This window comes from Syngnathus acus, chromosome 3, assembly GCF_901709675.1.
Source record: "Syngnathus acus chromosome 3, fSynAcu1.2, whole genome shotgun sequence".
NCBI classification, from domain to species: domain Eukaryota; kingdom Metazoa; phylum Chordata; class Actinopteri; order Syngnathiformes; family Syngnathidae; genus Syngnathus; species Syngnathus acus.
In genome coordinates, this window is record NC_051089.1 from 2,373,955 (window position 1) to 2,397,037 (window position 23,083).

At 42.1% G+C, this 23,083-nt stretch overlaps 1 protein-coding gene across 1 annotated transcript in view; it reads left to right on the forward strand.

The window, feature by feature from the left end:
- The first annotated feature begins 6,579 nt into the window (after positions 1–6,579).
- The window catches only part of mpped2a (metallophosphoesterase domain containing 2a), a 30,685-nt gene continuing 14,181 nt past the window's right edge, over positions 6,580–23,083 (forward strand). The window contains exons 1-4 of the mRNA XM_037246614.1: positions 6,580–7,012; positions 8,926–9,178; positions 18,105–18,286; positions 19,987–20,212. Of these exons, the coding sequence (XP_037102509.1) occupies positions 9,066–9,178; positions 18,105–18,286; positions 19,987–20,212 (521 nt within the window). The 5' untranslated portion in view covers positions 6,580–7,012; positions 8,926–9,065. The remainder of the gene's footprint in view (positions 7,013–8,925; positions 9,179–18,104; positions 18,287–19,986; positions 20,213–23,083) is intronic.

Genomic DNA, 23,083 nt, shown 5'->3' on the forward strand with positions numbered 1-23,083 from the left:
ATTTATATCCACTTTGAGCATACGGTGAAATTAAAATGTTTGTTCACTTATATAATATTTTTTGTTAACTCATTCAGTGCCATTGACGGTTATAGACGTCAAATTTATGAACTGGGTCGGCAGTGAATGAGTTAATATTAAAAGTAGTATGGATGGATAGTTGAGTGTTAGAGACCGCTCCAGGCTGTACCCCCCTAAAAAAAGTCAATTGCCATAGGCTCCCCCTGACCTTTGACCTCATGAGGACAAGCCATGCTTACTGTTTGCTGCATCCTCTGCACACTTCCAGAGTGCTGTGAAGAAGCCGCCGTAAGACAGCAAATCATGAGGAGGCGGAGTTCATGTGACGGATGATAAAACATGCAGAGGCAGGCGGACTCTCCTGTCTGACTACCTCCACCGGCTCTTCTGCTCTGTCGGAAAATATTCTGACAGTGATTATTCTCACGAGAAGCTCTCTCCTCTCGATGGAGCTGACGATTTCATTCATATGTGAATATTTTCTGTTTGTATGAAGTGCGGGAAAGGAAAGCTGGAGGACACGTAAATGAGATGTTCCAGTTTTTAATGGAGATTCTTCAGAAGTGATCATGATCATTCAAATCTTGCTTTTAAGTCCAACAAATGCAAAGTAAAATAAAAATAAATGACTTTTTGAATTTTGACACAACAAACACGAGAGTTGTTAACAAGCCTTGCACAGAAATTAAAAGTATGCAATCTTTACGTGGTGTCATCTGCGGCTTGAATAATATAAGCGATGACGATAATGTAATCAGACTATTTGAAGATTGTGAAATGTGTTGCTTTCCTGCTTGTGTTGACAGCTATGGAACATTTCAACAAGCTTCACCCTGATAAAAGTCCCAGTGAAGCAGAGGAATTGTCGTTGTGGCCGTTGAATTTTTAATAAGAATGTTTTTCCCGGCCAAACTTTAACTTTGATTACTGCGTATACAGGATGAACATGAATATTTCATGTTCTCGAGAAACACTTAACATTCCAAATCTGGTTTTCAGACCCTTCCTCTCTGCATCTATTATTTTTCTTCCCGTCTCCACCAACAATCAAGTTGATTAGAATAAAACAACCACAGTGTTTCTAAAACACAAGCGATGCGCTCCAACTCATTCCCGGCGACAATCGGAGCTATTTTCTTTTCAATTTGTCCGGCTCTTGCGTAGAAGAAAGGAAAATCGTGTCGGGGAAATTGGAAGATATTAAAATGACTCACACCGCCACAGTAAAACGGCTTTGAAGGCAGTTTGGAGACAAAACAGCAGCATGAGATGGTGTCGCCTGGGTTTTCAATCAGAATCACTTCCTCCCTAACCTGCTCAAGCACTCCTGAAACCCACAACCAACACACACACACGTCACATCACCTCGTCGATTCCATTTCACACACACACACACACTTGCAAATCACTTGCCAGGATCATTTTGCACGTCCTCTGTGAGAAAAACCCATCAAATCTCACAGCAGGGAACAGAATAACGAAACACATCCTAGATTGTAGTTCGAGCCTGGGAATCACACACACACACACATGTGTGTATTTACTCAAGAGAGGTTGTGGGTGATGATGAGCCAATATGGTGGCAGCACAGGGATGTGAGGCGCATTTCACACGAGCATCTTGTAGTCACACATTAGGATGAGTCGAGATGGTTATACAGGCCATGGAGGCTAAAGCAGTTTTGTAAACGTTTCCCAAAAATGAAAACATTTATCATTTATTTAAAGGACATGGATGTGGCGAGTTAGGACTGGGGACTGCAAATTTGAGTCGCTTGAATATATTCTGAGAGTTAAAGTGAGTGTATCATTATTTGTTTTTTGTTATTTATTTATTTATTTAATTGTTTGTTGTTTTTGTTGTCATTTTCGTTTTCATTTTCAATTTATTTTATTTTATTTTTTCGTTCTTTCTTTCTTTCTTTCTTTCTTTCTTTCTTTCTTTATTTATTTATTGATTTATTGATTTAAAGTTAAGTTAAAGTTAAAGTCCCAATGATTGTCACACACACATCTGGGTGGTTTATTTATTTCATTTTATTTGAAATATTTTTCTATTAAAATATTGTATATGACCAATAATATTCTTTTCTTATCAATGCTAACTCCATTTATAATCAAAGTATGTGTTGGTGAAGTCAAAAAATTGTCTTTTTCTGTTCAATCCCACCTCCAAAGCCTGAGACTTCTTTGTTCCCCCCCCCCCTTTCCGAGTGTGTCTCACTCTGCTGTCTCCCTCCTCTCGCAGCTCTTGTCGAGTTCATTTGTTTTGATCCCGTGTCTGTGCCCTCTTTCTGTCACTCTCTTTCCTGAGTGTGTTTCAGTGATTGGAAGTTCACTCCTTGCTGCCCTGCCAGCTGACCTGCTGACACGCTTTTTGTGCCATTGTTTTAACGTGTCTATCACTCTCGAGCCGCTGTCCCACCAACAAACGCACAAAAACTCATTTCGGACCAAACTTAAATGCAACTTTCATGAATGCTTCAAAAAAATCATATATTCACAGAAGTCTAGATCTAACCCCCCAATAATTAATAACCCGATCTGCTCAAGATAGTGAGTTCAAAAAACCCGCCGAGGTACGAAGGATGAGACACTAACAAAGCTGCTGAGGTCTCCCTGCAATCCCAACGTTGTCCTCCCGTGAACTTCAGCTAATCAATCGGTGTGATTTAATACATTCCGCATGGAAACCAGCGAGGAGGCTCGGTGTTCTACTCATTTATACGCTATTGATCGTTTTGCACAGTTGCACAAAGAGAGATGGAGGGAGCAAGGCCAGGCAGATTGTTTGTAATGTTTGAGGCAAAATCTCCATCTCGAGGGTAATAAGGCCGAGATATTGTTGTCTTTATAGGCTGCTCCAGTTAAAAGGGCTGCAAAGGAAGAAGGGGATGGGGGGGGGGGCCTTGTCTCTTGTGAGCCCGGTCTTGCCTTTGGCATGGAAAGTGAGCCCGCATATTAGTCTGTCTATCACAACACAGCAGGAGAATGGGAGGAGAAGTAATACTCTTGGCTATCGGTGGGCTCTCTCACTCTTCCTTTTTCTTCTCTCAAATGCTCTCTTCTTCCTCCTTGGGCTCCACTAGACAAAAGCACTTTGTGTGCTAATAAAATTAACTTCCAAGCATAGCCATTTTATTCACCTTGCCCATTACATGGAGTATTGACTATTGAATTTTCAGCTCATTTCTTCCGCCGGCGTTCGGTCTTGAGAGTGTTGCGCAAAAGGCTCAGGGGCAAACATTTTAGGCCTGTGTGCTTTGCAATGAAATCAACAGTATGTAGCTCCGCATAGCCTCAGTGGCAATCCAGCTGGCTCCCATAAATCTGAATGGCATTAACATTTAAAATCTCAAAGTCCTGCCCGTCTGTGGATGGGGATCGCAGACAGACAGGGCTCCGTTGTTGACATGGCGGACGGGCATAAATCCGTGAGGGTCGGTGGTACTACCGTATTTTCCACACTATAAGGCGCACCTAAAAACCTCCAATTTTCTCAAAAGTGCGCCTTATAATCCGGTGCGCCTTATATATGGACCAATATGGATTTGTGGATGAGGACTAACTTATTAAAGTAAGCTTTACGTGTTGATTTTGTGCATTGTGTGACACTAACGTTTGAGCAACGTTGAGTTATTGATATATTGTTATTGTTTTCACTATTTTGAGTGTTACTATATTGTGATTGCATGAACGTTTGAGCAACGTTGAGTTATTTATTCTATGCGCCTTATAAAGTTTTAAAATGGGCCATTCATTGAAGGTGCGCCTTATGGTGCGGAAAATACGGTAAATGAAATAGCCAGTGGGTTAAGTGAATATCACACTCCACGTGCTCAAAGTGCTCGCCCTTCTAATTCCTGCTCCCGTTAACTTATTTGGATGGAAAGTCATTTTACCTTTTTTTATAAGAAGATCATCAAATATATAACACTCATCATAACATTTACATTTTGTATTGTATGAATGTGATCATAGCGACAAGGGACTGAATAAAATATTCGTGGCAAAAGCCATTTCTTACGTGACATTTGGTCACCCTATCTATCATCAGTTTTCTATATGCAGAGGGGTGGGGGGGAAGTCGGTCAAATGTATAAATGTAGCCTCGCTTCATAAAATTTAAAACCCGTTTTCACATTAACACCCGCTGGCTGGTTGATGGAAATGCTTTGTGTGTGCGTGTGTGTGCAGATAAGAGAAAAGTCAAATGGAAATGACTAGCGGGTCCGTCGTGACAGTGGAGAGTGTGCAGACGGGTCTGGGAAATTGAAGCTTGTCAGTAAAATTAGAAAAGGCGCAGCTCTGCTTGAACTGGCAGACATGTAAATGTGGCAGAGCCCTGGGATGAGTCCATTATGGATTGTCCTGGGCAGAGTCTTTTCATCAAAAATCCCATCAGTGTATTACCTAAAAAAAAAAAAAAATAGTATAGCCTCGGAACTGACAAATTAATTCTTTCATTTTTTTCCCTCCCCCTTTGCTGATGTGAATCTCTGTTGAACTCGGCGGATTCAATTATATAAATATACAAAAGGCGAGGACATTGTTCATTTTTACACTTTATTGTGATTTTTGTATCAATTATTTTTTACTAAATACTGTTCAAGGTCAATTTAATATTTGTCATTGAAGACAAAAAATCAGCAATCAAATGAACATTTCAAAGAATTTTTTTTTATGATTGAATGATTTGATAATTAACCATTTATACCCTCGTAGCAGCTGTTGCTGTTTCCACTCCAATCCAAGTGGTGGTGTCTGGCCCATTTCATGTTTTGTGAAGGACTCCCACAGGTGCTCATTAGTATTGTTTACTTGTGAACCCAACGGAGCCATGTTCTCTTCTAATCATAGATCTGATAACACCTTCTACGCTTTGGAAGAATTTTCCCACATACAGTATCTGTGATCTCATGATGAAATCTTCCACGGTTGCACTGTGGGGAATGTACTGTCCCAGTTGTGCTTGACAAATAAACAATGTCAGGTAGCAGTTTGGCATTTGATTTCCCTCAAATTGAATAATGGGAGAAAAATTAATACGAGGTTCAATGTGCTTTCAAAAGCAATAATACAATAGAGCCATCAAAACTTTTCCGCAGCTTCAAAGCTCTGATGAAGCCCTGTTTTATCTTCATGAGCTCGTCAAACCAGAATCCACAACTTGTTCACAGATTCTCCACAAAGAATCACGTCACACGGCGATACATGACTGAAACTTAATTTAACGACTGGTGTCTTCATTGGTCGCCGTTGCTACTAAGCACAAATGTGTTTAAGCAACTAAAATAATTGAATACTGCACAAGATTAGATGCGATAAAAATCAATAGCCTGCTTAATAAGCCGTGTCATAAAGTTTTACAACCTTGAGAAGGCCTATCACATTTAAACACCGCTTGTCAAGACTCAGAGCATACAGGGGCAAGAGTAGCGTCATTTTTTCCATTCCCGAAAATAATTCAACAAGTTTCGGACGAAATTAACTTGCAGGTGCAGGAGCACACCAAAAACACCATTCAAGCCGGCTTTGTCTCTGAGCCAGTGTTGGCGTTCACAGCTGATTTGGTCTGCGACCAAAGTGCCCCCAGGTCTGATTTCCCTGACTGGCATAGTGGTATGGCTTGGGGGAGGGAATGTCCCTTCCTCTCCTGGATATCCACAATGTCACCGCCGAGGTGCCCTTGAGCAAGGCTTTACTTTTTTCTGGGCCACTGAAAAGCTGCTCAGTGTGTCATCGATATTGTTTGCTGGCTGTGTTCATAATTTAGAAGGCTTAAATGTGGAGCTGCGATTATTGTGATAATTAATTATGGTGGCCAACGTTGTGGTCTTGCTAACGAGAACGTAGTACCGTAATGGCCCAATATAAGACGATGTTTTTTGCATTGAAATAAGACTGAAAAAGTGGGGGTCGTCGGGGTCTAGACGTTATACCCATTCACAACGCTAGATGGCGCCAGATATCTTTAAAGCGAATGCGGAACTTAACTCTCCAGGCCAAAGTGAACCCCTGTCACGAAGAATAAAAATAAAAATAGCGGTAGCACATAAAAGAAAAATAGAAACTAGCGGTAAGAAAGAAAAAAAGAAGAAAATAAGAGAAGAGATAACAGTAAATGGCAAAACCAGAAGCCATTCATTTACAAATGTAATTGCACTTTAGTTTACATATTTAAATGTTCAGATGTTAAGATGTGATCGACAGTTTTTGTATGATTTGACAAAATTTGGCAAAATAACATGCTTTTCTCTCGAATATATTGTTATAATCATTTGTTTCAGATGTACTGTAATTATTTTCTGTATAAAAATTAAATTTGGTGTTCAAAAAGTCTTTTTTCAAACTTGAGTCTTGAAAAAGAGGGGGTCGTCTTATAATCAGGGTCGTCTTATATTCGGGCCAATACGGTAATTGGTTAGACTGGCGTCTTATATTCCCACGTGGAAACTATAATTTCCGACTGTAAGTGAAGGCAGCACAAAGCGAGCGCGGGACTCGCTCGCCCTCCTCCACGCTGTCCCTCCCTCCCTCCCTCCCGCCCGCGCAACTGCGCGCGTGTGCCCGCCGCCGGTGTGGGCGCGCGCACGGGAGGTGGCTGGGGGTTGTGCTCGCTCCTGCTCTCTCTGCTCTCTGACCCCAGTGGCAACTGCGATTCACTACAACTCTGCACCGTCGGTGGGAGGCTGCTCCCTCTGACTCCCTCTCCCCTCCCGCTTGTCTGTCAGCGTCTCTCGTCCGCCTCCCCCTCGCTTTCTTGTCTGGTTTCTTTGCACAGAAGCCAGCCGAGGTCCCACCGGGTCGAAGGTTCTGCCCTACCTGCAACCATACCCCTGCCAACCCGGATCGCTCGCTCAGCTCTACCCCGCCCGCTCTCCTCTGCTGCCGCATGGACCCTTGTCTCTCCACCGCGTAGAGGGCGACCCCGACCCGACTCTCTACCTCCGACTTGACCCAAAAACCGCACAAAACCCTGCACGACGAAGGTACGGGATCCTTTCTGCACGCCTTTTGAAAGCAAGGAAAGAGGAAGGAATGGCAGAAAGGGAAGAGAAGCGACACAATTCGCGATTAGCTTTTAAAAACCGTCGTTTTGAGGTCGCTTGTCATTTCCGTGGAAAAAACAAGAGGTTAGCGAGGCGCTGGCTTGTCACTGACCACCTTTGGGGGCTCTTTAGGAGACCCGGAGCTGAGTTCAGGACTGCACGGACCTTTCTGTGCAGGGCGCTCGTGTGCTACACATCGCGAGTGTGTTAATGCGCGGTGCTTGACTGAAAGGGTCAATTTCTCCGCCGTCAACCCTCTTTTTTTATTCTTATTTTTTGTGTGTGCTTTACCGGGGTGATTTCCAAGCGGAAAGTTGGAGCCTATGCGCGGCTTGCGGTGCACGCTACACGGACACTAAACGCGTGCGCACCGGCGTCACAGCCAAGCGGTTTGAGTGGGGAGCTGCGAGTGCAAGGCAGCACAATTCGGATTTAAAAAAAAAGGGGGACTGTCGGAGGAGGTTTAGCACGCTAGGCTAGAGGGCTCTGGCTAGTCGCTGCTACTGTAGCGATAGAATGTGGAGACAGTTAGAGCAGCTAGGCGCGCACATGCCTGAATGTGGATGCAGACAGACACACGTTCAAACACAATTTTAGTTTATCTTTGCAAAAAAAAAAAAAAGTCATGCTTTTAGTTATATTATAAATAAGAATGCAATTTTTTGCATGCAATTGTGTTGTACACAATTAAGCAAAATGTTACATAGGCCAGGAAGGTCAAGATTTGTTGTACATGGCGTAGTAATGTCATTTAGATACTGATGTAAAATAGAAAAGGTGCGCTAGAGAAGATCCGCAGTTTCACGAGACACTCATGCGGCAGTTGTCCTGTTCTTACTGTAGTCCAACGCAGCCCTAAAAATAAAATATCATTTTTAATTGCAAGAATAATTTGTATATTTAATTTGTTCCTGGCCTTTGGGGGAAAAATGCTGAATTTGCCATAAGTCATAGTCAAGTCATAAATCCATAAAACTGACCCCGAATTAATGGCGTGCATGAATGTTTACTATGGGCTTGGGGCCATTTTCTTTTTGTTGTTGTTGAAATTGGCATGCAGTTTTCTTTAACATGCAAGCATTAAATCAACTCTGGAGCTGTTGATTTCCCTCCAAAAAGATGACGGATTGTAAATTGAGGGCAGTCTTCTTATTATATTTTCCCAACCCCGCTGATAGTGAGTGATGTGTATGCATCAGGGGCTGTGGTATAAAACACGTGTCAGAGCCTGCGGTGGGCACTTTACGACCAGTCAGGGAGGTCAGACAGGAGGGAGGCTGAGGGTCCGAGCAGACACAACGGTGGCGCTGAGTGAGTGAGTGGCGAAGATGCACCGACATGCTTCTTTTAGCTGCTTTTCTTCAGCTGCGTTAATATTTGATATGGGCTTCTTTTAAAAAAAATGTTTTGATTATGCAAGAATATGCCACGCGGGATTTAATGCAACAGGATCATTTTTGAAGAGAGGGAAAGTTTTATTTTTGGCTACCGGTCCGTGTGGTTGTTTCTTGATTTCTTTCTTTCTTTATTTAATTTTTTTTTATGAAAAGGATTTTCCACCCTGGATTTGCTTCATGTTTTTTAAATGTCATCAGTTTAATATGCTTATAGCTCCATTCTTTACTTTAAAATCAGCCAAACTAAAGGCTACTGATAAACAATGCTGTTTTTTACTGAATTTAAAAAATATATTTTTATTCTTTTCATTTTGCTTTATTGTTTGAAACAATTCTAGATCAACACATCCTTTCAAAGAGTAACTTTTGACCTTTGTGGTTATTCTGAAACAATACAAACAAAATAAACTGTACGTTAACGGGTGACTTTTAAAGTTTTTTCTCTTCTTGGTACAGCCGGCAGAGTGCTGGGTGGGTGAGGCGGGTGTTTGCTGACTTCCTTGGCTTTTTCTGAGCCGCTCCAAAGGATGTCCGCTGCACGCATCGCTGCTGAATCCCGCTGAACAAACGGCGTCTCATGTCCACGCGTCGGAAGGATGGCTCATGGCAAAGTGACCATCACGGTGGATGAGTACAGCTCCAACCCGACACAGGCCTTCACCCACTACAACATCAACCAGAGCCGCTTCCAACCGCCACACGTCCACATGTAAGTGCAAGCGTGACACAAACACACACACATGCACATGCATTGTGACACACCTGTCAGGAGTGTGAAAACAAGACTTGCTCCAAATGTGTATTCAGAAAAAAACAATATAAACACTGAAAGCCGCTCTAGTTTTGATTGAAATGTTGATATTGGATAGAATAGGCTGAAGAAAGGCTGTTTATGGAAAAAAAAAAAATCTGTTATTTTGGTAATAATTGATATCAGGGCTATTCAAACATAGGTCCTAAGCAAGAAAATGTTTAAACATGTAAAAAATATTAGGACAGATTTTTTGAAACACAATGATTTCTTTTGGACCAATCACAATTTATGATTTTTTTTTTATTTTAAAACCAAAACCAAAAAAAGGTGCAAATGTATCAAGTATGGTTTCCTTGTATAAACAAACAGTGCATTGGATTTTTTTCATTATGCCAATCTTGTAATTGTGGAATATAATAATCGAAATTATAATTGATTATCGATTAATTGCACAGCCCTAAACTGATTTAATATTTTTAGTGGCTTTAACAACTGCTTAGTTTTTCTAAAGTAAGACACATTGGGAATTTGCGCTCAGTCACAACTGAGCAAACTTAACTCTATATTATTTTTGGAAAATTTTACTGTCTTACCAAAAATACATTTGAACAACATTATATTTAGATACTTGGCATTTCGTGCTCAATGGTAGATAAAAAAAATGGAATATTGGGATTAAAAAGAGGACACTTAGCTTCTGCTCAATGTTGGCAGTGTTCACAAGCTGCTTGTTATGGAATTCCGGTGAGCTGTGAGAAAGCCTGGCGGCACAGCCAACGTTGGTCCCTCCAATGTGGAAAAGGAGACAAGGTCACCTCGCAGTTTATGTTATGTCAGGTCGTTTTAATGGTTGGCACAGGCGGCAGTAAATCAAGCCAAATACCTCAATTTGAATTAAGGCTAAACGTGCCGGGCAGCACAGGACACATTCTGGTGGCATGTCAGAGCCACACAATTTATCTCCCTGGAGAGTTTAGTTTCATACCTTTGTGATTAACACGGACAGGTGTTGTGGCAGCTTCTTTATGGTGTCTTCGTGTGTTTCATCTCAACCTTTTAATGGCGGTGCTGCACCAATTGACTCGATGCATAGAAAAATGGGAAAGACCTGAATACAATTTATTAATGGGGAGCTGCATCCATCTTTAATTCCTTTCACGCAGGGAAATATTTTTGGCTTTCGATGACATTGCATGTTTATTGCCGTTTCTTAGCTTTATTTTACCGTCGGAAAGGTGATGTGGGGCCTCTCTCTCTCTCGGGATATGTGTTTGGATAAACGCATTAGGCTGTTTCCTGACTTCCACAGAGCCAGCAGTGTCATTCTAACATTCTAAAACTCCGAGCGGGAACTCCAGGATCTCGCACGCACACACACAGCCCATCCCCCTGCCGTTTTTAAATGCTTATGGAGTACGAGTCTTCTCTGGAAAAGTAAAGACTTGTTTATATTTGCCAGATAATGATCTGACGGTTCCTCTCTCGGTGTATTTGTGGATAAAGTTGTGGCTGTAAAAAAAAGGAGTGAGAACAAAAACTCAAGCGAGACGATTGCTTCTCTTTTGAAATACAATCTCCTCTTATGCCCCCACTCCGTTTCCTAGAGGGACTATTTAGATTTTGTGATGGAGTACAGCAGTGCCTTTTGTTCAGTGCAGAAGGTATGGCTCTATGAAGCACATATATATGAAGACACGGCATGTCGCAGCGGTAGTAGCGAGAAAAAAAATGCTTTGTAATGTGACCCTGAAGTCCACGGTCATGCTTGGCATCATGGGACGTCTGCCTGTTTCTGGAAGTGAGCGACAGACTGAGTCCAGGTCTGGTTTATTTTTCTCTGCAGACTCGATGTGTGTGTGTGTTTTCTTCGTGCCTCAGCCCCCTCGCCATCGTCTCGTGAAATGAAATGCTCAACAACTTGGAACATATGCTTCGAGTTGGGACACTAATGGCTTCCAATCCAATTTGAGTAGAATGTGGGCCAGACTGCAAGCACAAAATACAGATACGCCCCCCCTTCCAAAAAAAAAAAAAGCCAAGGACTTGATGTCTGAGTTTTTTTCTTCAGATCCTTAGAATTAAACTTTCAAGGTAAATAGGTTAAAAAAAGGTTAGCATTTAGACTTAAATCCAAACAATGACTGCTAATGGACCAAGCCTGACGTCTAGCTCGAAGCAAATTTTTACTTGCCACATTATTAGGGACTCTTTCGAAATGTGTCTGGTCTTCTATTTCAGAAGCGGAGTCCAGCGTGTGATGGAAAAATATACCGTAATTTTCGGACTATAAGTCGCGGTTTTTTTCATAGTTTGGGTGGGGGGGCGACTTATACTCAGGAGCGACTTATATACATATATATGTTTTTTTTCACTTTTTTGGGCATTTTATGGCTGGTGCGATTTATACTCCGGTGCGACTTATGGTCCGAAAATTACGGTAAGTGTTTATTAATGACAATAAAAGAAGTCAATCAGGAAGGCAACGTTAATGCTTGTTAGCTAACGCTAGTCGCTAATCTCCGTATTCAACAATCTCTGCTTACCTATTGACTTTGTCATATTATTTTTAATATTTTTAGCTAATGCTAGTCGCTAATCTCCGCATCCAACAATCTCTGCTTACCGATCGACTTTGTCATATTATTTTTGAACGCGTAGTCAGTAAACGTGTGGTTTGAAAGTAGCGAATTGTCGCCCAGTCTAGCTGCCAAGTCAAGGCAGAGAAACTCAACCTTTTATCATGTGAGTGACAATTCGCTCACAGACACATTTTCACAAATCGACAGATAACACAAGATTTACTTGGTTGTTCAATTTCACACATGATGGTTGTGCCGGCTCTCCAAATACCCAACTATTTATTTACAAGCGATTTAACTGTCACATGTCCTTAATATGTCTCCTTTAATGGCTCTGTTGCGGTGGCATAACTGTCATTGTATAAAAAAAACTCCTTGTAATAAAGAAAAAAAGAGACAGAGAGAATTCCTCTTTTGTTCGATTGTGCAGCCCTATTTAATTTTGTGACCACAAATTGTCGACTTTACCTGAAGGTCTCCCAAGTACAACAATGGCCCGCCATGATATTCTTGACCCAGTTCGACAGTTCTTTTTTTCATTTGCCTGAAAGAAAGATCTGCTCTGTGATTGTTTAACTAATGGACGATCTCCCCTCACTGGCTTTGCGATTATCTACAAAAAACGAGAGAGAAAAAAATGGCAACGTGGTCTCTCTCTCTCTCTCTCTCTCTCAAATAATTAAGAAGACAATTAGTATTTGCGCTCTTTTCAACCAAGACAGCAGAAATCCTCGAGACAGCGAAGCATCCCTTTGATTCAGCCAGCCAATCTGTGTATTTGAGCGACAGCAGCATAATCTTATCTACGTTGGTCAGCTTGTTAAAATATTTTCACCTCAACCAACATCCAAACACACATTCATCCAGGCAATCCTTTGACAGGACACCACTACGAAAAACGTTTGACAGTGTTCCCCAATCTATATAATATAATATAATATAATATAATATAATATAATATAATATAGTGTAAGACTGTACCTATAGGTCAACGTTACTGTATTGCACACATTCACAATGGATGGATTATATAAACTTGATCCCACATTTACAATGAATTTAAAAGGGCTGAAAAAAGATGACTTTTCTGTCGAACAGTTGACGGAATGATTTTTCTAATGGGAATATTCTCCTACTCTGCATGGCTCTGATAAGAAATGTATTAAAAGTGTCATTGTTAATATTACAGTACTCCAGCGCAAGCCTTCCTGTAAATAGAATGAAACCAATTTATTTTGCATTTTCCATCCTACCATACGACGACTTCAAGAATATGTTAAAACGCTCCTGAACAAACTTTGCTTGCAGAAAAGTTGGGTTATCTTTACATCTCATCTTTCTCGGGCCCTCCGGCAAAGAGAAATGGAAATAATGTCGTCATAGATTTCATAGCGTGCTTTTGATGCTTCCCCTTCGCCTCCACTGTGAGATCCCAACTCCAAATGATTGCATCATTGAAAAGTACCGTATCATCTTTAGATTTGAGATTCTCAACTGTCAAGACAAAACGAAGGCGAAGAATCTGATTGACATTTCTGTTTCGTGACCTATTGTTTTTTTTCTGGCATGTTGCTGCATGTAGTGTGTTTTGTAAGAGGAGAACTCTTGATGAAGTCCCCCGCCTTCACACCTGACCTGCTTCGGTAGCCCAGCAAAATGGTTCTGGAATTGCAGGAAGGGTTAAGTGACAGTTGACATTGTACAGGTTCCTGTTTTTGGAGCATGAAAACCTTTTTGGAGATTGGGCCATTCATTGAAGGTGCGCCTTATAATCCGGTGCGCCTTATATATGGAGAAAATTTTAAAATGGGCCATTCATTGAAGGTGCGCCTTATAATCCGGTGCGCCTTATAGTGCGGAAAATGCGGTAATATTGTTGTATGCGTGGCTAGCTTCTCGCTGCTAGCCTCGCCATTCCCGTCACGCTTGTCTTGACTACATTTCTCCCATCAGCCCCGCAGCCACGCACACTGTCAGCCGCACAATTAAGGCCTGTGCCGTAATGAAAGGAGCATTAGCAGAAGCAATTTATTTCCCAACGTAGTGCCGCAAGGTTTTTCCCGCACCGATTTTCCACTCTGCGTGTGCTACATTTGCCGACAATAGCAGAAATAACGAGAGGCGTGGGGGCAACTCGTGCTGGCTGAACAAATGAAGAAAAAGACGGTGGGCCTCACGACAGAGTGGCGCCATTGTCTCTGAATTATTTGAATATTTGTTTGTGTTTATTGTGCCAGTTTTCTAATCGCCCCACATCTCTTTTTTTTTTTCGTCCTCTTTTTGCATGTTCTTGTCTCTCACCTCAGTTCTGTTCCCTTGTGCACAGCCAGCCCCCGGTTGCCATCCCCCTATCCGTTATTGCCGTGTTCATTTTGTGCCTCTGAAGTTTATTGAATTAGCTCAGACAGCTGAAACGCAGAAGATAAGAGAGGCGCGCTCTGTGCTTCTCTCTGAGAAATGGCATTGCACCGTGGCGTGGTTGAGTGAGCGGCATGTTTGGGGCTGAGTCGGGTGGAGGGGGAGGGGAACGAACGGAGGTTAGAGATGCTGCTGCAAATGGGCAATGTTGTGGTGTGATGTTTGCACTGAAAAAGGATAACCAAAGTCAGAAATCAGTGAAACATCTAATTTGCATACTTCGTTTTTTGAGGGGGTGGTCATGATAAAATTTCGCCAATATCTTCATAATGCACATTTTGCCAGCCCATACAGGGTACAACTTGTCAATCAAAATATATGATGGAGTCATAAATTGTTTAATCTATTAGAAAACAGTTGTGTGGTTACACAATTAAATATATTAGTGACTCACCGGAATTGTAGATTTTTATTTATTTTTTGGTTCGTACAGTCACCCAATATTTATTTTCCTATAAAAAAAATGTATTTTCTTCATTTTTATTTACAATATTGTGTTGCTCCATGCTGTGAACCCGTCAGTTATCACGTATGAAAGGGCCTGCAGTCTATTTTCACAACCTCCCTTTGACCTCAGAGGTTTTTTGGGGTCTGGTTGGCTTATCGATGAGAAATCATTTGCAGGATGACTTCATTAGTGTGTGAAGATCAATTCAGAGGTGCAAGAGGCAAATCTCATTGCAGTGGCTATTCCAGCTGGTAGAGATTGAAAGACGGACAGGGCAGTGACTGGACAGGTCCTTCTTTTTAAGACATTCTAGATTCAACATAAATGCACGATATGCAGTCAGCGAGCAAGCCTGCCGGAGACTTATCAGCAAAACCTGCACACGGCAAAGCGGTGCAATCAATCATGGCGCTCACGCGGCTTCTGTATTGAGCTCTGCGACTCGGAGAGCGACGGCGATGGTGACCTTCTTATCTGCTGCCAGTTTAATGTCACATTTTAAGGAGCGAGCTGGTGCTGAACTTTGACCTTGTTTGCTTGTGTGTTTTTTCCAAAGGACGGCAGAGCCAAGTGTGCTCAGTCAAATGAAATATCCTCCTACAGACAGTAGAAAGCGCGGCGACTCCCTACCTCCCTTTCCTTCTAGTACCGCTTGATATATGGAACCAGAAACAATGGTCTCTTCCGTTCAGTTCTTTTTAGTTATATGCTTTTGAGGAAAAAATTGTTGTACAGTTTTAGTTTTCGACACCTCTTGGCTTGCCAGTTTATTACCGTATTTTTCGGACCATAAGTCGCAGTTTTTTTTCATTCAGCCTGTTGCTTATTCATGTCTGTTCTTGGTGTTGGATTTTGTCAAATAAATTTCCCCCCAAAATGCGACTTATACTCAGGTGCGACTTGTGTTGTGTTTTTCTTTATTATGTATTTTATGGCTGGTGCGACTTATACTCCAGAGCGATTTATAGTCCGGTAAATGTTGATTTTACGGTACTGCCTTAGTATTTGTTCGTAATGGTGTAAGTGAAATTGAACATTTCTCACCTGTAAACATCAAATATCCCATTATAGCCATTTTATATGATTATCTGGAAGCTTTAATTAAATTTGGAAATTTACCCGGATTACCTATTCACCTGGTTTTTATTGTCGTGTTTTTACTCCAAGTAAGGCCACTTGAACGTTTCATTGGTGAAGGCTCACAGCCGTTTGTTGATTGCGAAGACATCCGTGGCGCCAAGGACGGACCTTTTCGAGTTTGTGTCGGCTCAAATGTCATGCTGGATTTGAGAGTGTGCTACTGCCCTCCTGCTAAGCATTTGCATTTCTCCTTTCCTCTTGCTGAAGTACAGACATGTTGACACAAACCTTTTTGCTAGCATACTTCCATCTGTCGCAGTCATGCTGTTTGAGAGCAGCATGACTTTATTTTGCCGCTCTCAGTTTATCGATCAGATGTTTGCGGTGCACTATTCTGAACGTATCACAGATATATAATTCTTTTTTATCGTTTCCCTCTTTTTGTAACTGTAAAACAACTGCAACACGCTTTTGTGGCTGAGACCAGCTCTAATTGATCGAGGCTGCTTGGTATTTACTTACATTCTCGGGATGGGTTGTTTATCAAAGAAACGGGGAAACGGAACGTGGCTATTTTTCCGGACGGTTGTTTTTCTATGCATATATGCATTTATCTTTCTTCCAAGCACTCTTGAAACATGTAAAACTGCATGGCTGCTGTCCAAGCACCGCAGAGAAGACCGAATCCAATCTGCATTCCAGTCAGATTTGCTGCTCTGCTGGCATGTCATGTCTTTAAATGTGTATTTTAGAGTACAGACTCTAATTTACTGTGCAAAGTCAAGTGAAAATATGATTACCTTTTGAATCCTCCCTTTTATGCTTTTTATGTTCTGGTAGTGGTGCCGTAGAGTCAATATGGAATGCAAAGAGAGACTAAAAAAAAAACGGATTTGTCAGTTTCTACATGCAACAGTTTTACAATATTTTTTGTAATTCTTTTTCCATACTCTAACAAATTTTAAGTATTTTTTCCATCTTCTATCTATCTTTCACTAATTTTTATGATTTTTGAATTGAACTATTGAAATTGAATTATTTAGTTCATTTTTTATTTTTGGGGGGAGTTTGTAGTGACAAGAGCTGTGAAACAGCAATGTGCCCGAAAATAAATAATTCAATCGAGACTTCTATTTTCTCACAGTTGAATTTTACATTAAAAGAACTGATTGTCAATTTTTTATTAGCTGATGTCAATTACTCAATTTTTGGAAACGAAATCAAATGTAGGTCAACTCCATCATCTCAATCCCAAATAATAATTTGTAGCATCTTTTGTTTCCTTCCCACATTGTTCCAGTCTTCTTTTCGCCAACTTGTTTTGTTTTCTTTTGAAACTTGTCTGCAAACAGCTTCATGCTTAAAATGTGCTTTATGCATATCAACACACACGCTGATGATGACAGATGGCCGTGGCGGCTACAGACTGCACGTTTGCCTCGCACTACAGACGGCGGCCAGTTTGTCCTTTGTTGCACTACTATTAACGTGACCTAGCAGATAAGTGTTGAGCTGAAAAACAGAACAACAACAGATTCCAGGCAATTTGTGATGCCCTTCACCGTGTCGTATCGCGCTCCACACAAAACAGGATCCCTCCATTAGACCCTCGCCATTACTGTCGCCGCTTTCCTAACAAAAATTCTTTTGTGCGGCCGTGTTTGTTTTCCATCCCCGCTAATCACGTCGGCTTTTTGATTCCGTCGGGCGCCGTTGCCCATGTTTGCGCTCGCACGCATGTTAACCGCCCGTATGCTCTCGCACACATGCCTAAAAGATTGCAGCGTTGATTATGTGTCTGATGTTGTCAACGGAGTGACATCCTTCTAATGAAATAATGGCCTCGTGGCAGAGTGCTGGAGATTTGCACATTGGAGACGTCAATTACGCTCACTGTGATTTTCTTTCCATTTAATAACAAAAAAAAAATTCCCCACTTCTTTCTAAAGGACGGGCACGCATTGAACACAAAAAGAAAATATGAATAAAAGCAATTTTTTTTCCCAGGAACACGTCAGGCTAAGTGTTTTTTTTCCTTTTTCTTAGAAAATGGATAGAAAGGACATTAATGCAACAGCACTTTAGCGGGCCCATCACAAAGAAGCCGCTGCCCTCCTTTTGTGCACCAATCAACGCAACAGTTGGTTGTCTTCCAGGGCAAATAACATGTTTTTCCACTTTTATGATTTCACCTTTTATTGAAATGCTGTTTGCTTAGCCACATGACATTTATCATTCTAAATTCATGTTTTGATCAGCAAATTCAGTGTGTACTAAAGACAACAAAAGGGATCGTTTCTGTATTTAGGTGACCCAGCTCAACGTCAACATGACTGACCACTCTGTGTGCTTTCAGGGTGGATCCGATTCCCTATGACACTCCCAAACCAGCCGGCCACACCAGATTTGTGTGCGTATCCGACACGCACTCGCGTACAGACGGCATCCAGATGCCCTACGGCGACGTGCTGCTTCACATGGGCGACTTCACGGAGCTGGGCCTCCCTTCTGAGGTCAAGAAGTTCAACGACTGGCTAGGTAATAAACAGCTTAAATGCCTTTACTCATTTGCGTGGATGCTTTGTTTTAACCCTGATTGACTTTTTTTTGATGTCATAGACAATGATTTATAGATAAGCGACGTCGTGGGGCAGACACGAGACACATGGCACACGCGTAACAAGCGTGGACCACACAATGAACCTCTCGCCCCTCCTTCGTGACCTCACAACTGCTGTGCTTAAGTGTCTAGTTTAACCTTTGCGACCTAACACCCTGGATCAGTTAACATTTGACCTTTCGCTCAGACCACATGCCGTGGAAGGCTGTGCGTGAACGCATGTCATGCATGACGGAAAAAAAAAAAAAGCATTTCTCTTTGGCTTGTTTTCACCTCACCAATTGGGAAAAGGAGCAAGTGCATATTTTGTTTTTTGATTGTTTTCTTGTTTTTGTCCACAATGTCCAAAAGGTCAATACAAGGGTTTGAAAGACTTTTACGGTCAAGTAAAAACTATTTGTGCAAAAATCCAATGCAGTATTTAGTGTTAATGCAGTTTGCTCAAGCAAATCTTTTGCGGAAGTATGAATTATTCTAAATCTTCATGACAGTCATATAAAATACGAAAGCAATGTGAATCACAAACAGTTGCGACCCCAAAATAACTTTTCACTTTTTAAAAATGATTATTCCAAGTGGAGCAACAAAATCTCCCCATACATACTGTGTTTTTTTCCCATAAATCTTTCCCTTTATTAAGGAAGAATAAACGCTAAATCTTAGCATATCACTCTGCTTATGCTCAGTAAGATGTATGATGCCAGTAATAAAAAGCAGAGCAAATTCCCAGTTGTGCTGGAGATTTCTTTGATGGTAATTAGCTTTCCCACCTTCCCCACCGTGTGGTGACTGGGGAACACATTTGCTTGTGTGTTTGTGTACTTCCAAGTCGTTGTGTGATCTACTTGGAGAGTTGGGAAACTCGAAAGATGGAGCTCGCATTTAAGTTTAGATGGGAATTTATGATGCTCAGATGAGATGAGAGGGGGGCTCATTAAGAAAAAATAGGATTCTCGAAATGTTACTATCAGAGAACTTATCGCGTGCTGCTACTTTCAAGGTCGCTTTCAAAGCTGAATTAGTTCTTATTTTGCCACACGCAAAAGATTGAAATCGTTCTTTTATGTGCGTTTCATTTTAATTTGAATAGTACGGCACATAATAGCAGATTATGCTAAAGAATGCCAAAAAAAAAATAGGGAGAAAAGAAAACAGTCTGGTGGAAAAGAAATGTTGAACGGGTGAACAGAAGGGTGATAAAGGCCTGAGCCTTTGGTTGAGTGCTCAATCGGCTAGAATAAAATAGTAAGTTAGTTTTGTGCTGCCGAGAGGGTACGGGGACAAATCACCCAGACGGAGAAGCGCAAAAAGGTCACTGGAGACATTGAATGATGAGGGAATGAGAAACGTAATAGATGTTCATCGCTATGAAGTTCAGGTTCACCCGTTTCCGCCCGCCCAGTGTCTGCTGAGATGGATAGTCCTCTGCCGTGGTCAAGCGCAACTATCAGATGTGCTTGTGACCCCCGTGACTCTGTGGAACGATAACTGGGCAAGACAGACTATTCCAAAAGGAAGTCACACAGCTGTGGGCTGTTTTTTATATCTTCTCTTCCCTTCTGTGATTGTTTGAATATCTTAAAGCCGCCGCTCACCAAATGTTTGTTCTCGTCCCCAGGTGGCCTTCCTTACGAGTTTAAGGTGGTAATCGCCGGGAATCACGAGTTGACCTTTGACAAGGACTTTATGGCTGAGCTGGTCAAGCAGGATTACTACCGATTCCCCTCGGTCTCCAAACTCAAACCGGAGGACTTTGACAATGTCCAGTCGCTCCTTACAAACTGTGTCTACCTGCAGGACTCGGATGTCACCATCAAGGGATTCCGGATATACGGCACACCCTGGTAAGACCAGAAACTGGAAAGCTTTCTTTTTTCTTTTTTTTTTAGCCCAAAGCCATCCTCGCCGCGTCTTCCTTTCATCTTCACTGAGTCACATTTATTTCCCGTAGTGTTCTAAATCCCTAAAGTGGAAGGGGTGGCCTCCCTTCTGTCGGCGTTTGGCCGTGTTCCAGCTCCCCTCCTCGCAGCTCACTTCTGTACGCTCTGTCAGGGGCCTCGCTAACATGCGCCATGCTATTCCCAGCTTGCGCATTCCTTTATGAGCGCGGGACCTTCGCCCGCACTCGGGGCTTACGTTACACCTGTGCTTTGACACGGGGTTAAGTGATACGCACGGTACCGGGACCCGCTGTCAATCGGCTCTCGTGTGGAAAGAACTCGCGGAAGGCTGGCGTGATTGTCGGAGGAATGTTGGAGGGAGCAGACAGAGGCTTGTGGGGTGTGTGGTAAAATAAGAAGTGTTTGTGAACGGGAAGAGTTTACAAGCCGCGCGGATGAGATCACCGCTGCGTTTTGAGGACGGTATGGCAATATCACCAAAATACGAGCAGAGGCCAGATCAAACCAAATGTCGATGCGCTGATGTTATTCGGTTATTTTCATTGTTTAAAACGGGGGCATATAATTCCAAAATAAATCAAATAAAAAATACAGGTGGCGCCTCAAAATAAATACCTGGAGTCACCAATTTGGTAAGTGTGTGAGGGTCAGTCGCCAGCACCCCTCGGCCAAACTATGAAAAAAACTGCGACTTATAGTCCGGAAAATACCGTAATCATATTACCGTAATTTTCGGACTATAAGTCGCACCGGAGTATAAGTCGCACCAGCCATAAAATGCCCAAAAAAGTGAAAAAAACCCATATATATGTATATAAGTCGCTCCTGAGTATAAGTCGCCCCCCCACCCAAACTATGAAAAAAAACCGCGACTTATAGTCCGAAAATTACGGTATGTACCTGTATTGCCGTCTATGTGTCGGATTGGTTTAAAGTCTGCATTGTGTGATATGTTGAAAAGTTTCATCATCTGTTTGTCTATTTGAACACACATCGCTTATTATTTATGGTCAAGATGAAAGCTACTTCAATCGGTGCCCCCTGCAGTGCCATTACGTGTTGTGTTCAAGGCTTTGGCGCTATCTACTCAGTGGTTCTCACCAGTCTGGCCCAGGCTTAAAATAATCATGTAGGTCATCCTTTTGCAGTTATAATTAGCAGCCTTGGAGCCTCGCTTGAGAAATAATGGTGTATTTAGTGGAGGAGTGCGGGTCACAGGAAAAAGAGACTGCTCTTGTTCTGTCCTTCCTTCCACCTTTCTTTCCTTGTCTTGGAAAGGAAGGATGCGGCCTTTGCTCCCTGGTGGGTGTTTAGCGTGAGGGCTGCTAAGTGTCTGTTGTGACAGCTGGGGGGGTCTCGTGAGAGAAGTAGCAGACAGCTTGACCACCCCCTCCTTGGACTACACACCTCCTTCACACCCATATGCCCAGCGTGGCCCGAGGTCTGGCCTTCTTGTCCGCTGTGAGGTCTCACTTAGCCACGTAGTGACCCCTTCACTTCATCGGCAGCTCACCGACCGGGTGGCCGACCTTGCCCTCTCGGGCCTTCTGCTGCCAGCTAGGCTAAGTCGGCGGGCGCTGTGTGTCCGATTGTGGCCTGTTCATTTAACCAACAAATGCAATTAATAACATATTGTTTATTTCAAGAGCATTTGCCATCGTTGAAGTCAGTCCTTGTTTTGGCTCGATTCTTTCCTCAGAAAAATAGGTGGGCCGATGTGAAAGCAGTCGGCCATGAAAGATACACAACACACACTGTTTAATGACAGATGCTTAACAGACCAAATAGCTCAAGCTCCTTTCCCCAGGCTTGCTCACTTCTACACACACACACACACACACACGTATATGGACGGGCACTCATACGCATGCACAAACACAGTAGACGACCTTGTCAATCAAAGTTGTTGCAAGAAAGCTGAAGGTCTGTTTCAGATGGACAGTTGGTGGTTTGATTATATTAGAATCGTTTGACTGCTCCAGGCAACAATCTTTTGGACGGAAACATGTCTTTTTATTTAGACACAGTTTTATATTCCGTCACATTTTCCAACCCTTTGATATTACCTTGTGGAATTTTAAGGGTTTCCAATTTTGTATGTGGAGTCGTTTGAGTACAAACTATTATAAATGATCAATGCGGGTAGCAAAACGGAATTGATATTTTTCTACAAAATATTTCTTTTGTTTAAATGAAATAAAAAAATAATCAATCAGATGCGAGTATTTCCGTGGCATGCTTCTTTAAGGTTCTTTGTTGTGTAATGGAGTCCTGGCACAGCAGGATGGTCACAGGTATGTGAGGAATCCTTCTGCTTCTGATTCCTAATGCGAGGTGTATTTGGAAGAAACCGCTTCTTTTCGCTGTGGGGGGGGAGGAAAAAAAGAAACTTTATAAGACACTGTAAATCCAAAACGATCCAGATTGGTAGTTGTCAGACATTGTAAATACGCTCCACGTGTGTGCGCGTGTTTGTGTGTCTCCCAAAGGCAGCCGATTAAATCCAACTGCCCTCGTTTGCTCTCTGTAGCTCACGTCGGGGGATTCTGGAGGGCCAAATGCAGATTTGTCATTTGCAGATTTGAGTCTTATTCATGTATTCATTTTCTGCTGTAAAGGTCGGCCGTGCGTGTGCGCGTGCATGTAAGTGTGTGTATGAGAATAAGAAAGTGAGAAATAGGCAAGTAATCCCAGCGTAGTGTTTCGCTTTTATTGTTTGGACCGCATGTTTATTTACTCTGTAGCATAGTGTTCATTTTTTGTTTTTCTTCTGTACTTTCCTTCGACTCTGTCATCCAAGTGTGAATTTGTGTC